The 14,381-nt window shown below is 37.8% G+C and overlaps 4 protein-coding genes across 4 annotated transcripts; all 4 read right to left on the reverse strand.

Moving 5' to 3' along the window:
• Nucleotides 1-2,789: 2,789 nt before the first annotated feature.
• On the reverse strand, nucleotides 2,790-3,951 carry LOC105221483 (ryncolin-1-like). Its single transcript, XM_011198513.3, has 2 exons — nucleotides 3,192-3,951; nucleotides 2,790-3,128 (listed from the first exon to the last, which is right to left on the reverse strand). Exons 1-2 carry the CDS (start codon nucleotides 3,842-3,844, stop codon nucleotides 2,903-2,905), a joined length of 879 nt encoding a protein of 292 aa, XP_011196815.3. The 5' UTR covers nucleotides 3,845-3,951; the 3' UTR covers nucleotides 2,790-2,902.
• A 1,105-nt stretch (nucleotides 3,952-5,056) lies between these two features.
• LOC105221485 (uncharacterized) lies at nucleotides 5,057-9,021 on the reverse strand. The gene is made up of 2 exons (XM_054233721.1): nucleotides 8,343-9,021; nucleotides 5,057-8,279 (listed from the first exon to the last, which is right to left on the reverse strand). Exons 1-2 carry the CDS (start codon nucleotides 8,969-8,971, stop codon nucleotides 5,660-5,662), a joined length of 3,249 nt encoding a protein of 1,082 aa, XP_054089696.1. The 5' UTR covers nucleotides 8,972-9,021; the 3' UTR covers nucleotides 5,057-5,659.
• A 1,500-nt stretch (nucleotides 9,022-10,521) lies between these two features.
• On the reverse strand, nucleotides 10,522-11,571 carry LOC105221236 (fibrinogen C domain-containing protein 1-like). Its single transcript, XM_011198033.3, has 2 exons — nucleotides 10,905-11,571; nucleotides 10,522-10,845 (listed from the first exon to the last, which is right to left on the reverse strand). Exons 1-2 carry the CDS (start codon nucleotides 11,555-11,557, stop codon nucleotides 10,650-10,652), a joined length of 849 nt encoding a protein of 282 aa, XP_011196335.2. The 5' UTR covers nucleotides 11,558-11,571; the 3' UTR covers nucleotides 10,522-10,649.
• Nucleotides 11,572-12,814: 1,243 nt separating this feature from the next.
• LOC105221235 (microfibril-associated glycoprotein 4-like) lies at nucleotides 12,815-13,952 on the reverse strand. The gene is made up of 2 exons (XM_011198031.3): nucleotides 13,269-13,952; nucleotides 12,815-13,205 (listed from the first exon to the last, which is right to left on the reverse strand). Exons 1-2 carry the CDS (start codon nucleotides 13,925-13,927, stop codon nucleotides 12,980-12,982), a joined length of 885 nt encoding a protein of 294 aa, XP_011196333.3. The 5' UTR covers nucleotides 13,928-13,952; the 3' UTR covers nucleotides 12,815-12,979.
• Between the last annotated feature and the right edge of the window lie 429 nt (nucleotides 13,953-14,381).

Below are 14,381 nucleotides of genomic sequence, written 5' to 3' on the forward strand. Positions count from 1 at the left end.
TATCAGCTCGAACGGTCACACACTCTCCATCGTAATCTGGGCCTAATAATGCGTTTATGATAATGTTATTTTTGTACCTTATTTTTGGAAATGAAGCAATAGCAGCTGTCTATATTGTTATGAGCCCATCTTTTTGTGCTCGGTGCTCTCTGTGTAGATGTGTTGTGTAGATGTGTGCAGCGAAGCATCGGCTTTAATACGGAAAATGACAATTGTAAATTGGATTGTATTGCGCATTTGACCTTCCTTCAATGACAACTAATTTGAGTGTTAAAATCTGTTCGAATACATAACGTATCCTAATCTAGAAAGAAAGAAGAAAGTGTTATTTTTAGCCTGGGTATACTACATGTATATAAGATAGAGGTGTGTCAGCAAAGAAAAAAATGCGGAATTATGACACTTGTCAATTTGTAGGAAATGGACCTTTGATTGGTGACGTCGTTAAATTGTTAAGCGACTGCCTGTCTTTCGACTCATGTCAAAAATCAAATGGATTACAGTGCATTCAAAATATTGTAGGCTTATGAGCCTCATAAGTTCGATTTTATTACAATTTAAACTAAAAACTGTTACAAGAGACTGGAACTTTTCTAAAAAAATTAAGAACTCGAGATATTATACTAGGGTCTGAATACAACAGGTATCGAATTTTTCGTAAAACGAAAAAAGTTTTTCGGGATTGTCTTGGGATTCTATAAAAAAGGGACCATTTCGGAGGAAACATTTTTTTGCTTTTTACCTCTTTTTTTACGATTATGTACCCTGTTTGAGTCTTGAGCAAATTTCTACACTCTCTCTGGCAACCAGCCGGTCACCTTGTTTCAATAGTATCAGCAATTAATGGTCGCAATTAAGCAGTACCTGTGCACCGGCTTGGATTCAAAGCAAATTCACGCTTTTCAACAGCCATCAGACGTGCCATCGACCACGTAGCCGATACAACAATCTCAATCGCAATATTTCACAATTTTCATAACTTGGCCACACGCTTTGAAGGCATAATTTCCGATTGGCACAGCAGTTCAATGCATATCCTGCGCACTCTGAGCTTCAACAGTTCGGTGTGAATGCAAAAAAATGAAAACCAAAAAAAAAAAATTTTAATAAAAATTAAAAGAAATAAGTTTCGTACAAAGAAGAGTAACCGAACATTGTACAATGATTAAAAATTCGTTACATAAATCATGCGAGGTATTAAAAGCACTCGTGCAACTAATTGCAGGGGGCGCACACAAACATACATACATACAAAACGGCAAATCGAAGCGCTGACCGACTTATGGACCGACTAGCAAAAGCAAAAACAATCAAGCGAGGTTCGTTCGTCTGCTTCACAACCACAATTAATATACATACATACATATTTTCAAGCTCAGTCTGTGTGTGTGGAACTCATTAAAAGGACACATTTCGACTATTTCGCTCGACTTTTTAATAATTTCTTTTTTTTCGATTTTCTTTTTAATTTATTTTGAAAATTTCGTTACCTTGCTTTTACATAGTTTTCGGCATTTTTGTGGTGGTGGCGCGTTGGCGGATGCGGGTTTGTGGGCGCGGCGCACGTTTTCACAATTTCACAAGTGTGGAAAAAGTGAGAATTGCTAATAAAGTTTGGCTGAAAGCACCCGAACGGGAAAAGTTCGCTGCACGAATTCCAAAAACTGCTAAAATGAATTAACGCTTAAGGTCAAAAGGCGCAGTCGACAGTGCCGTGTGATGTGTGTGAGTGAGTGTGTGCATGCATGTTCATTCATGTAGTGTCATTGAGTGAAAATCACCGCTGGTCTGTTAATTTAAATTTACGTGCAGCGCAAAGAAGCCAACGGCAATGAAATGCCAACACCTTCGGTCCAAGCGCGCGGCAATTAGGTGACCTCGTAAGTCAGTTGTTGGGATTGTCGAACTTTTCGAACATTTTCGAACATCCATAAGTTTTTGGCTTTCATTTGAAGTGAATAGTTCTTTTGTATTACCATTTTGTATTTGGCCCATTGTTGTGATTTACACATGTAGAACAAATAAGTCTTATTGGTAAAGACAATTCTTCAAATTTTAAACCCATTTCGTTGTTGCTGACCTTGCGTGTCAAAGTAAAGGTCTCTTTTGTACCATCTGTTGCAGAAACACATGTAGTTCTCCTTGCCTATGTTATTCTTGGCAAACTCATCGCTTGTATAAAAATCTAGCACTGAAAGAGAGAGGGATGTAGATATATAGACAGAGAGAAAGCGATAAAGAGAGAAAGCGAGATAGAATGATTGAGTATACAAATAGACATATATTAAGTTGCTTAAAGAACTCCTTCAAACTCACGGTATTGAAATAGGCTTTTGTGAAAATCTTGATAATTTCGAAATACCGATTTTGTATCTCATCATCTTATAAATCATATCTTGTCCAGGTTTTTCTTTCGAAGTAATTTAAGCGTATCTTTAACTCAACTACAGATCGTCATTTAACTAATAATAAAATATGTTAAATAGAAATAGAGAGAGATAGAGTGAGAGAGAACTTAATTGTAAAAGAGCGCCAACTTTTTAACGAGAATGATCATTGGAAAGAAATTCGACGCCATTAAAGTAGTGTCGAGCTTGAAGCCTCTTTTGCAACAAAACTTAACGAAGCGTTGTACAACGAATAGTTGGAAATACGCTGTAATTGGTGTATCGGCTTCGGTGGCAAAAAAAGTAATTAAATCTACAAGCTTAACTTGAGGTGCCTAAAAGAGAGAGAGAGTCAGAAAGATATATGCAGCAATGCATAGCTTAGGAATTAAAGACAAAAAACACGACTTAGTATTTGATTTGCTTATTTATTTCTAGAACATTCTGGAATCTGTTAGAACAATCAAAACGTGCTGGTAAAAGTGGTATTTTATACGTGACTTACGACTTTTTAACTAGCCTTTATTTATCCTCTTCTTACATCTGTGTGTTCTCTTCTTACACCAGTGAGCCTCATTTGTCCTATTCCTACCGCCATGTTCTCGCATTTCTGCACTATATATTGGTCTTATAGCCATGTGTGTATATTTCAACGAGTAGAAGGCACCGTGCCATGTTTTCCATATGATGCCTTTCCCTTCTTCGTTGTTAGTACCAATAATATACTCGCCATTTAGGCAACTAAAGAATAGGGCAATCATTTTTATGTGTTTCATTTTAGAAAACATGCAATTTGATTTTTACCTCCAGTGGCAGGTGTTGTACCACCAGCCCCCTTTATACTTTCCAGCACAATTGCCATCCCACCAACGGTCGTTATCCCGATCGTATGTAGAGAAACTTTGGCCCCTGTGATTGTGGAAAGCACCATCGCCCGCGCTTCCAGAGTATTTTCCCACAATATTCAATGCATATTTTTCATACTCGTCACCCACAGCGAAACTATCGTAGTTAGCGTACATAACGGTATCGTTGAAATCATGCAATTCGATTTGCAGCTCATTAAATTGCACCTGCGTGAGCGCATGTAGCAAGTCCAGACCAATGAAGAAGCTTGTTTCCAAATTGCCAAAGCCAATCTTGTAATCAGTCCAGTTGCGATAGAAGTTGATGTCTTTATCTTGCCTACGCTGTAGCAACAACCAAGGGTCACCACCGTTGCCATCAAGTAGGCAGTAAACGTAGAAGGGTCGATGCGTCCAGCCCTCTAACGGTAATTGTATTTGGTAGATGCCACTTTTGGCCTTTGAACCAGCGGCGCGCACTGCCTCGATACAGTTGTAAGGTATAGTCCTCGCCCTCCTCGATTTGTTTAATAGTATATCCGACGAGGTGATGCTCAAAAAGAGCACCAAGACCGCACTGTTCACCAACATTTTTATGTGTGGAATGATCATCTCGCTTACTTGTTTTGGACTAATCGCTCAAATTTAAACTAAGCTATATTTATACTCCAGCTCTCCGTGATATTGTGTCCCGTAATGTGGGAAGTGGAAGACAAACAATTTGCCTCTCCTAACAAGTATATAATTTGTTTTGTTATAAATATATATAGAATACAAGCAAGTAAGGAGTGCGTAAGTTCGGGTGTAGCCGCAGAATTTATATTTTTTAATAGCGAGTGACCCACCCGTTGTTGAACTTTCTTTATAAAATACTGATTAATAAGAAAAGTTCTGCAGCGCAATTTGCAAATCGCCAAAACCGCTCAATGATTGCCTTCAACATCGCCTCTGTTGCAGTTCTAAAGCGCACCTTTAACTAACTTACTTCCATTCTAAATTACGTTGTAACACTTCTTTTTAACCGTTATTAAGATGAGTTACACCTTTTCAAGGGTATTATATCCTTTACACGCAGTTGACCACCGTCAGCAGCGACATTTTGCTGTTGCTTTCGTATACATTCGCAGAACGAATTTGCTTTACCACGCTTTACCAGCGAAAAATCTGCTACGCTTTCTCAGTTGCAGAGAAATATTAGATGTTACTAGCGTTCGCCTACTGACACTCGAACATTTCAGCCAGTACACCGAACTTAAAGCATTTTGGAACTTAGAACGGGAATACCGCACAATATTGTTTTGTGCCCTACATCCCTCTCCTTTGTGTTCTGTTCTTCTATTGTTTTGTAAGCTTTTTAATTCCATGGATCAGATATCCATATTGGTCATCAGAGAGATCGCGGTGTTTCTTTCCCAAATGGACCTCCAAGCGAAGACAATTTAGTCTCCAGCATGCAAAGTAGTCGGTTTGAGCACGACAAGCCGATTATTTTATTTAGCTTTTGGAATTGGACTAGTCGGGGCTTTTACCAGATAATGGGGAAGCCACATTTTTGTATGTAACGCGTAAACAATTCAATGAAAGTCTCATATTGTGGTAGATGAAATCTTTAAGGTCATATTCGGATACCAGGTGTGGATGTTGTTCCGGTAATACCAAACATTACTGCTCGAATCACGTCAGCAAGCTTTGCCACATTCGCAACTCATCACCACTTTAAAAGCATCGTCATATAGATTTTCGGCGACTTTTCTGCCTAGATCTTTGAAAGAGACAGTGAATGAATGAAAACCGGAATTTATCTAAATATGTATATTCATTTATTTCATTTATCTCCTTTATAAAGGGTACAATATTATATATGGTACATCTTCAATCTGTGTGTCAGGATAACTCTTCTTACATTTCCATCCCTTTAACTTCTTTTTCAACCTCTCTGCCTCTAACTTCTTCTTACATCTCTTTCCCTTTAACTTATTCTCACATTTCCGTCCTTTTAACTTCTTTTTACATCTCTTTGCCTTCAACTTCTTCCCACATATCTTTGCCCCTTTTATCTTTTCCTTACACCTCTCTGCCACTAACTTCTTCTTACATCTCTTTGCCTTATTTATGCTCTTCTTACATTTCCGTCCCTTTACCTTCTTTATACATCTCTCTGCCTTATTCATCTTCTTCTTACATTTCCGTCAATTTAATTTATCCTCTTCTTACATTTCCATCCCTTTAAGTTCTTTTTACATCGCTTAGTCTTAGTTATCCTCTTCTTACATTTCCATCCCTTTAACTTCTTTTTACATCTCTTTGCCTTACTTATCCTCGTTTTACATCTCTTTGTCTTATTCATCTTCTTCTTACATTTCCGTCCCTTTACCTTCTTTATACATCTCTCTGCCTTATTCATCTTCTTCTTACATTTCCGTCAATTTAATTTATCCTCTTCTTACATTTCCATCCCTTTAACTTCTTTTTACATCGCTTTGTCTTAGTTATCCTCTTCTTACATTTCCATCCCTTTAACTTCTTTTTACATCTCTTTGCCTTATTTATCCTCGTTTTACATCTCTTTGTCTTATTCATCTTCTTTTTACATTTCCGTCCCTTTAATTTCTTTTTACATCGCTTTGTTTTAGTTATCCTCTTCTTACATTTCCATCCCTTTAACTTCTTTTTACATCTCTTTGCCTTATTTATCCTCGTTTTACATCTCTTTGTCTTATTCATCTTCTTCTTATATTTCCGTCCCTTTAACTTCGTTTTACACCGCTTTATCTTAGTTATTCTCTTCTTACATTTCCATCCCTTTAACTTCTTTTTACATTTCTTTGCCTTATTTATCCTCGTTTTACATCTCTTTGTCTTATTCATTTTCTTCTTACATTTCCGTCCCTTTAACTTCGTTTTACATCGCTTTGTCTTATTCATCTTCTTCTTACATTTCCATCCCTTTAACTTCTTTTTACATCTCTTTGCCTTATTTATCCTCGTTTTACATCTTTTTGTCTTATTCATCTTCTTCTTACATTTCCGTCCCTTTAACTTCGTTTTACATCGCTTTGTCTTAGTTATCCTCTTCTTACATTTCCATCCCTTTAACTTCTTTTTACATCTCTTTGCCTTATTTATCCTCGTTTTACATCTCTTTGTCTTATTCATTTTCTTCTTACATTTCCGTCCCTTTAACTTCGTTTTACATCGCTTTGTCTTATTCATCTTCTTCTTACATTTCGATCCCTTTAACTTCTTTTTACATCTCTTTGCCTTATTTATCCTCGTTTTACATCTTTTTGTCTTATTCATCTTCTTCTTATATTTCCGTCCCTTTAACTTCGTTTTACATCGCTTTGTCTTAGTTATCCTCGTTTTACATCTCTTTGTCTTATTCATCTTCTTCTTATATTTCCGTCCCTTTAACTTCGTTTTACACCGCTTTATCTTAGTTATCCTCTTCTTACATTTCCATCCCTTTAACTTCTTTTTACATTTCTTTGCCTTATTTATCCTCGTTTTACATCTCTTTGTCTTATTCATTTTCTTCTTACATTTCCGTCCCTTTAACTTCGTTTTACATCGCTTTGTCTTATTCATCTTCTTCTTACATTTCCATCCCTTTAACTTCTTTTTACATCTCTTTGCCTTATTTATCCTCGTTTTACATCTCTTTGTCTTATTCATCTTCTTCTTATATTTCCGTCCCTTTAACTTTGTTTTACACCGCTTTATCTTAGTTATCCTCTTCTTACATTTCCATCCCTTTAACTTCTTTTTACATTTCTTTGCCTTATTTATCCTCGTTTTACATCTCTTTGTCTTATTCATTTTCTTCTTACATTTCCGTCCCTTTAACTTCGTTTTACATCGCTTTGTCTTATTCATCTTCTTCTTACATTTCCATCCCTTTAACTTCTTTTTACATCTCTTTGCCTTATTTATCCTCGTTTTACATCTTTTTGTCTTATTCATCTTCTTCTTATATTTCCGTCCCTTTAACTTCGTTTTACATCGCTTTGTCTTAGTTATCCTCTTCTTACATTTCCATCCCTTTAACTTCTTTTTACATCTCTTTGCCTTATTTATCCTCGTTTTACATCTCTTTGTCTTATTCATTTTCTTCTTACATTTCCGTCCCTTTAACTTCGTTTTACATCGCTTTGTCTTATTCATCTTCTTCTTACATTTCCATCCCTTTAACTTCTTTTTACATCTCTTTGCCTTATTTATCCTCGTTTTACATCTCTTTGTCTTATTCATTTTCTTCTTACATTTCCGTCCCTTTAACTTCGTTTTACATCGCTTTGTCTTATTCATCTTCTTCTTACATTTCCATCCCTTTAACTTCTTTTTACATCTCTTTGCCTTATTTATCCTCGTTTTACATCTTTTTGTCTTATTCATCTTCTTCTTACATTTCCGTCCCTTTAACTTCGTTTTACATCGCTTTGTCTTATTTATCCTCTTCTTACATTTCCATCCCTTTAACTTCTTTTTACATCTCTTTGCCTTCAACTTTTTCCCACATTTCTTTGCCCTTTTTATCGTTTTCTTACACCTCTCTGCCTCTAATTTCTTCTTACATCTCTTTGCCTTATTTATCCTCTTCTTACATTTCCGTCCTATCTTCTTTTTACATCTCTTTGCCTTATTTATCTTCTTCTTACATTTCCGACCCTTTAACTTCGTTTTACATCTCTTTGCCTCTATCCTCTTCTTACAATTGTGAGCCTCACATTTTTTTGACTTATTTTTCCTGTTGTCACTTCTCTTTCCGTCTTTCCTCTTTTCAGGTCTCTGTACGTCTTTCCCCTTTTCAGATCTCTGTCCGTCTTTTTTATTCCCACCTTGTTTTGACCCACTTCTTCTCCTCCTACGTTCATGTACCTCATTTATCTTCTTCCTACAACCATGTATCCGAACTTCCACAGTATCTCTGGGTCTTATGGCCATATGCGTGTACTTCAATGAATAATAGACCCCGTGCCATGTACTCCAAAGGATGCCTTTACCTTCTGCTTTGTTATTGTTATTAAGGTACTCGCCAAATAGGCAACTAAAGAATAGATTAATGATATTTAGGTGTAACACTTTAGAAAACAAGCGATTTCAATTTCACCTGTGGTGACAGTCGTCGTACCACCAAGCCCCTTTATACTTCGCCGCACAATTCCAATAATTACCGTCGTTATCCCGATCGATAGTAGTAAACTTTTGGCCACTGTTATAGTAGAGCAAGCCATCGCCTGCACTCCCAGAATAGTTTCCCAACATATTCAATGCATATTTTTCGTTCTCATCACCCACAGCGAAGCTTTCGTAGTAGGCATACTTAACGGTATCGTTGAAATCATGCAGCTCGATTTGTAGCTCATTAATTTGCACCTGTGTGATCGCATGCAGTATGTCAAAACCAATCCAGAAACTTCCTTCTATATTTCCGAAGCCAGTTTTGTAATCATTCCACTTGCGATGAAATGTAATTCCTCCGTCCTGTCTACGCTGTATCAACAACCAAGGGTCACCACCGTTGCGATCGAGTAGACAGTGAACGTAGAAGGGTCGGTGCGCCCAACCATCTAACGGTAAGCGTATTTGGTAGATGCCACTTTTGGCCTCTGAACCAGCGGCGCGCACTGCTTCGACACAGTTGTAGGGTAGAGCCCTCACCCTCCTCGATTTGTTCAATAGTATATCCGTCGAGACGATACCCAAGAAGAGCACCAACAGCGCAGCGGTTACCAACATTTTTTGTTAGGAATGATCACCTCGTATACATGTTTTGGACTAATCGTTCGAATATAAACGAAGCTGTATTTATATTCTAGCTCTTCGGGATATTGGGTCCCGTATTAAGGGAAGTGAGATATGTAAAATTTGCCTCTCCTAATTTTGGTTTTCTGTTTTATTTTGATTCTATTGAATATAAGCAAGTAAGGAGAGTCCAAGTTCGCGTGTAGCCGCAGAATTGATATTTTTAAAGCGAGTGACCCATCAAGGAGACACAATTTACATATTAACTAGGCCCAATTCAGAGAGACCTTAATTATTATACGGGTTGTGGAGAAGTAAAAAAAAGATAGTCACTTAAGTTCCAACCAACCAAATTTTGGGTCTTCATTCCTTAATGGAGTTTTTGTCTGAAACCGAGTAATTTGATCGATATCTCAGTAAAGATATTGACATATAATGGTATTGGAAAACCTGCCTGTGAAATGTTTATGTTTATTCGGTAGTAGGAGAATCCGTTCGCGGAGCTTAAAAATTCGTTTCCATTCGCAGAACGAATTTGTTTTACAACTAGACTTGTGAACAATCTGCTACGCTTTCTAAGCTGCGGAGACACATTGGGTGTAACGAGCGTTTTCTTACTAGCAGTCGGACATTTCAACTATCTTCGTGGTGTGACGTTTTCGTGGAGGATTAACAATTAAGTCTCATATGCTCTTATTTTCTTTCTCTCACTCTCTACCTCTTATATTGCCCAGAAACTTGTGACTACGGACTTCCATTAGTAAGTGAATAATTAACTGTTAACTGTCATTTGATCGTTGCTTCTTAAAATTGTAAGATTGCCGGTCGACCAATTTAAATATGGTGGCGGCGAATAACTTATAAGGCATATGCATTAGCTTCTTGGCAGAATATGGTCGAACGAAAGCATGCCCTACGATTGGAACCTAAGTGACTCTGCCCAATCTACCCTGAAAACCCACAATCTGCGCCAATTACCGTGGGATAAGCGTCCTCAATATCACCCATAAGGTTATATCGTAGGTACTGTGTGAAAAACTAAAGCCCACCGTCAACAAACTGATTGGACCTTATCAGTGTGGCTTTATTGACCAGATATTAACCATGCGCCAAATCTTGGAAAAGCCTGTGAAAAGAAAATCGACACACACCACCCCTTTGTCGATTTCAAAGCTTTTTTCGACAGCACTAAAAGTAGCCGCCTCTATGCGGTTTTGTATGAATTTGGTATCCCCGCAAAACTAATACGGCTGTGTAAGCTGACTTTGAGCAACACAAGTTGAGCAATAAGGAGGAATGAATGGCGCGCTGTTATAGATTCGGCTATAACCGCGAATGCGATGCCTACGCTAAATGTATATATATAAACATATATCTTTACTGAGATATCGCAAGTGAGAAAAACAAAACTCTGTAATTAGTGTATCGACTTCGGTGGCAACAAAAGTAATGAAATCTAGAAAGTTAAAAATGAATGCTTAAGAGAGAGCAAAGTATATAAGCAGCAATGTATTGTTTTAAGAAAGAAATAAAAAACACGACTATGCATTTGATTTGCTGATTTATTTCAAGAACATTCTTGGATCTGTTAAAACAATAAATATGTCCTGCAAAAATATGTCTCTTTCGGACTATCGTAAATGAATTGGATATGGTATATGATAGATGCATATTAATTTTGATGACTTTTTAACTGGCCTTTAGATGTCCTCATCCTAATTCCACGTATCCGCATTTTTGCACTATCTTTTGGCCTTATTGCCATATGCGCATATTTCAACGATTTAGAGAAGCCGTGCCATGAAAACCAGATGAGGCCCTTCCTTTGTTCTTCGTCAGTGCTTTTCAAATATTTGCCATTTAGGTTACTGAAAAGTACAATAATAATCAGTGTAACACTTTTTAAAATTGGGGAATTGTATTTTACCTGTTGAGGCAGTTTCGAAACCACCAACCCCCTTTGAAAGTTTGCGCACAATTCGAAGACGAATTGTCGTTATCCTGATCGTATGTACTGAACTTTTGTCCACTGTGATGTTCGAGTAAGGAGTCGCCTGCACTTCCAGAATATTTTCCCAAAATATTCAATGGATATTTTCCGCTCTCATCACCCACTGCGAAATTATCGTAGTTGGCGTACTTAACGGCATCGTTGAAATCACGCAATTTGATTTGTAGCTCATTAATTTGCACTTGTGTGAGCGCATGCAGTTTGTCCAGGCCAATGAAGAAACTTGTGGCCAAGTTTCCGAAACCAATCTTGTAATCAGTCCAGTTGCGATTGAAGTCTATGAATCTGTCCTGTCTACGCTGCACCAACAACCAAGGATCACCGTCTTTGTGATCGAGTAAACAGTAAACGTAGAAGGGTCGATCTTCCCAACCTTTTAACGGTAATTGTATTTGGTAGATGCCGCTTTTGGCCTCTGAACCTTCCAAGCGCACTGCCTCAACACAGTTCGATGGTAGATGCCTCAGACTTCCCGATATGTTCAATAGCATATCCGACGAGGTGGTGCCCAAGAAAACCATCACCAACAACGCCGCGGTCACCAACATTTGTCCATATGAAAGTATCATCTCGTAAGTTTTTGTTGAACTAATCGCTCGAATATAGACGGAGCTGTATTTATACTCTAGCTCTTTGTGATATAGAATCTCGCAATGAGAGAAGTGAGGCAATTTGCCTCTCCAACATGTATAAATGTGGTTGTTGGCAGAGATAAGAAACGTTTTCTGTTTTAAGTAAGAACGTCCTAAGTTCGGGTGTAGCTGAAGAATTTATAATTTTTCATAGCGAGTGATCAACCAAGGAGACAAAATTTATGTATTTATTACACTGTACAACACTCGGCTGGGTATTGGCCCAGCTTGGGAGATTGAGATATAAGTAAAAATTGCATTCTCCGATTTTCCAAAATCGAAATATTTGATTTCGAAGTTCGAAAGCTTTTTTTATATAATAAATATTAATTACAGGATATAGTTACTAAGAAACCAAAGTAGGGATATAATCTACATTTTCCATAGGCACCTTAACCAAAGCAAAAAATATATTTCACAGCAAAAAACGATAAACATATAATTCAATTATTATTATTAAAACAATATATGAAATAAACAATTTAAATTTGGTCAAATAATTATTCTAGACCAAACTCGAATCCAAGAAGACACACCCAAATTTTCAATAAAATCGGTCCAGCCGTTTAGGAGGAGTTCCGTGACATGGCTAGTCTGGCCGCGGAACTTACAAATCGCCAAAACCGAACAATGATTATCCTCAAAATCGCCTCTCTTTCGGTTCCACGGTTCAGTTTCACTTCTTTTTAATTGTTATTAAGATTAGTTCCACTACACCTTTTCAAAGGTATTATAGTCGTTACAAACAGTCGACCATTGCCATCAGCGACATTTTGCTGTTGCTTTCGTTTACATTCGCAGAACGAATTTGCTATTCAACTTGACATGCGAACAATCGGCTACGCTTTCTCAAGTTGCCTTTAAAGTTCATATCTCTGAATTTTTCATTGCTTTTACCCGTTAACATAGAACGATTCTAGGTCCTAGTGGAGTTCATGTATCTCAGATAACGCAGGAAAAGTGGTATTATGGGCCTGTGGCCACAAAGCGGTGTCAGATAAATCACTGTCTATAGATGTTACGTGCTACACAGTTTATCGCTAATGGAGAACGAAAAGATAATAATCAATTCGAGACGATGAAAGGAGTGCCGAGATTGAAGCCTCTTTGGCAACACAAGTCAAATCATACAATTTGTATCGACTTTGGTGGTCACAAAAGTAATTAAATCTACAAATTTATACTTTAAAGGAAAAACACACGACTTTGCATTTGAATTGCTGATTTATTTCTAGAACATTCCCGGATTTGTTGCAACAACTTCTAAGTCCTAAAAAAATGTCTCTTTCGGACTTACTTTATGACTATAAGCACCGAATAGCAATTAATATACAATTCATATATGGTATGACTTTTTATCTAGTCTTTATTTGTCGTGTTTTGTGCCCGATTTTTCGTCTTCCTACATTGACGTTTCTCATGTCTCTTCTTCCTACATCCATGTACCCGCATTTCTGTACTATCTATTGGCCTTATAGCCATGTGTGCATATTTCAACGAATAGTTGACGCCTCGCCATGTATTCCAGATGATGCCTTTTTCTCCATTACGGATAGTACCATTAATATACTCGCCATTTAGATGACTATAGAATAGAGCAATAATAATTCGGCGCAGTACTTTAGGAAACTTGCAAATAGAATTTTACCTCCAAAAACAGCCTCTGAACCACCAGGCCCCTTTGTAATATTTCGCACAATTTTCACGCCCAGGTTTAAAGTTGTTCACCATATCGTATGTACTGAACTTTTGCCCACTGTTATAGTAGAGCGTGCCATTGCCCGCACTTCCAGAAAAGTCTCCCAATATATTCAATGCATATTTTTCGTTCTCGTCGCCCACAGCGAAGCTTTTAAAGTTGGCGTACTTAACGGTATCGTCGAAATCATGCAATACGATTTGTAGCTCATTCAGTTGCACCTGTGTGAGTGCATGCAGTTTGTCCAAGCCGATGAAGAAACTTGTGTCCAAGCTTCCAAAGCCAGCCTTGTAATCATTCCAGTTGCGATAGAAATTAACTTCTCCGTCTTGCCTACGCTGTACCAACAACCAGGGGTCACCGCCTTTGTCATCGAGTAAACAGTAAACGTAGAAGGGTCGATGCGCCCAACCATCTAACGGCAAGCGTATTTGGTAGATGCCACTTTTGGCCTCTGAACCAGCGGCGCACACTGCCTCGACACAGTTGTAAGGTAGAGATCGCAGTCTTCCCGATTTGTTCAATATTACATCCGTCCAGACGGTGCCCATGAAGAGCACAAAGAGCGCACCGTTCACCAACATTTTTGAATGTGGAATACTCTCCATGATATTGTGTCCCGCAATGTGGAAAGTGAAAGATAAGAACCGATTTCTGTTTTGTTTTGATTTTGTTGTGAATATATGTAGGTATTGAATATAAGCAAGTAAGGAGAGCCTCAGTTCGGGTGCGGTCGAAGAATAAATATTTCAGTTAGATGTAATTTACATCCATTGTGCTCAACTTAGGAATAATGTTATATCAGTAATGTAGTATACAGGCATACGTACATAAACTGAGTTACAGATTTCGAACATGGAACAGCATTGTGTAACTTGTAACTCTTAACCTAGAAATCGTGATGACCATCTTTGCCCAATGACGCCAAATATTGAATAACTTTTGCGTCTTCATTCCTGTATGAAGTGTGGGACCTACTAATATTTACGGATCTTTTTGACAAAGTGTATTTTGGCCACTGGTTCATAAGGGCATATGGGGATTGGAAAACCTGCCGTAGAA

This window comes from Zeugodacus cucurbitae, chromosome 6 (genome assembly GCF_028554725.1).
Source record: "Zeugodacus cucurbitae isolate PBARC_wt_2022May chromosome 6, idZeuCucr1.2, whole genome shotgun sequence".
NCBI classification, from domain to species: Eukaryota; Metazoa; Arthropoda; class Insecta; order Diptera; family Tephritidae; genus Zeugodacus; species Zeugodacus cucurbitae.

Coding starts and splice junctions, on each gene's coding strand:
- LOC105221483 (XM_011198513.3), bottom strand. CDS start 3,844: ATGATCATTCCACACATAAAAATGTTGGTGAACAGTGCGGTCTTGGTG. Junction 3,129..3,191: donor TACAACACCTGCCACTGGAG/GTAAAAATCAAA, acceptor CCTATTCTTTAG/TTGCCTAAATGGCGAGTATA.
- LOC105221485 (XM_054233721.1), bottom strand. CDS start 8,971: ATGTTGGTAACCGCTGCGCTGTTGGTGCTCTTCTTGGGTATCGTCTCG. Junction 8,280..8,342: donor TACGACGACTGTCACCACAG/GTGAAATTGAAA, acceptor TCTATTCTTTAG/TTGCCTATTTGGCGAGTACC.
- LOC105221236 (XM_011198033.3), bottom strand. CDS start 11,557: ATGATACTTTCATATGGACAAATGTTGGTGACCGCGGCGTTGTTGGTG. Junction 10,846..10,904: donor TTTCGAAACTGCCTCAACAG/GTAAAATACAAT, acceptor TGTACTTTTCAG/TAACCTAAATGGCAAATATT.
- LOC105221235 (XM_011198031.3), bottom strand. CDS start 13,927: ATGGAGAGTATTCCACATTCAAAAATGTTGGTGAACGGTGCGCTCTTT. Junction 13,206..13,268: donor TTCAGAGGCTGTTTTTGGAG/GTAAAATTCTAT, acceptor TCTATTCTATAG/TCATCTAAATGGCGAGTATA.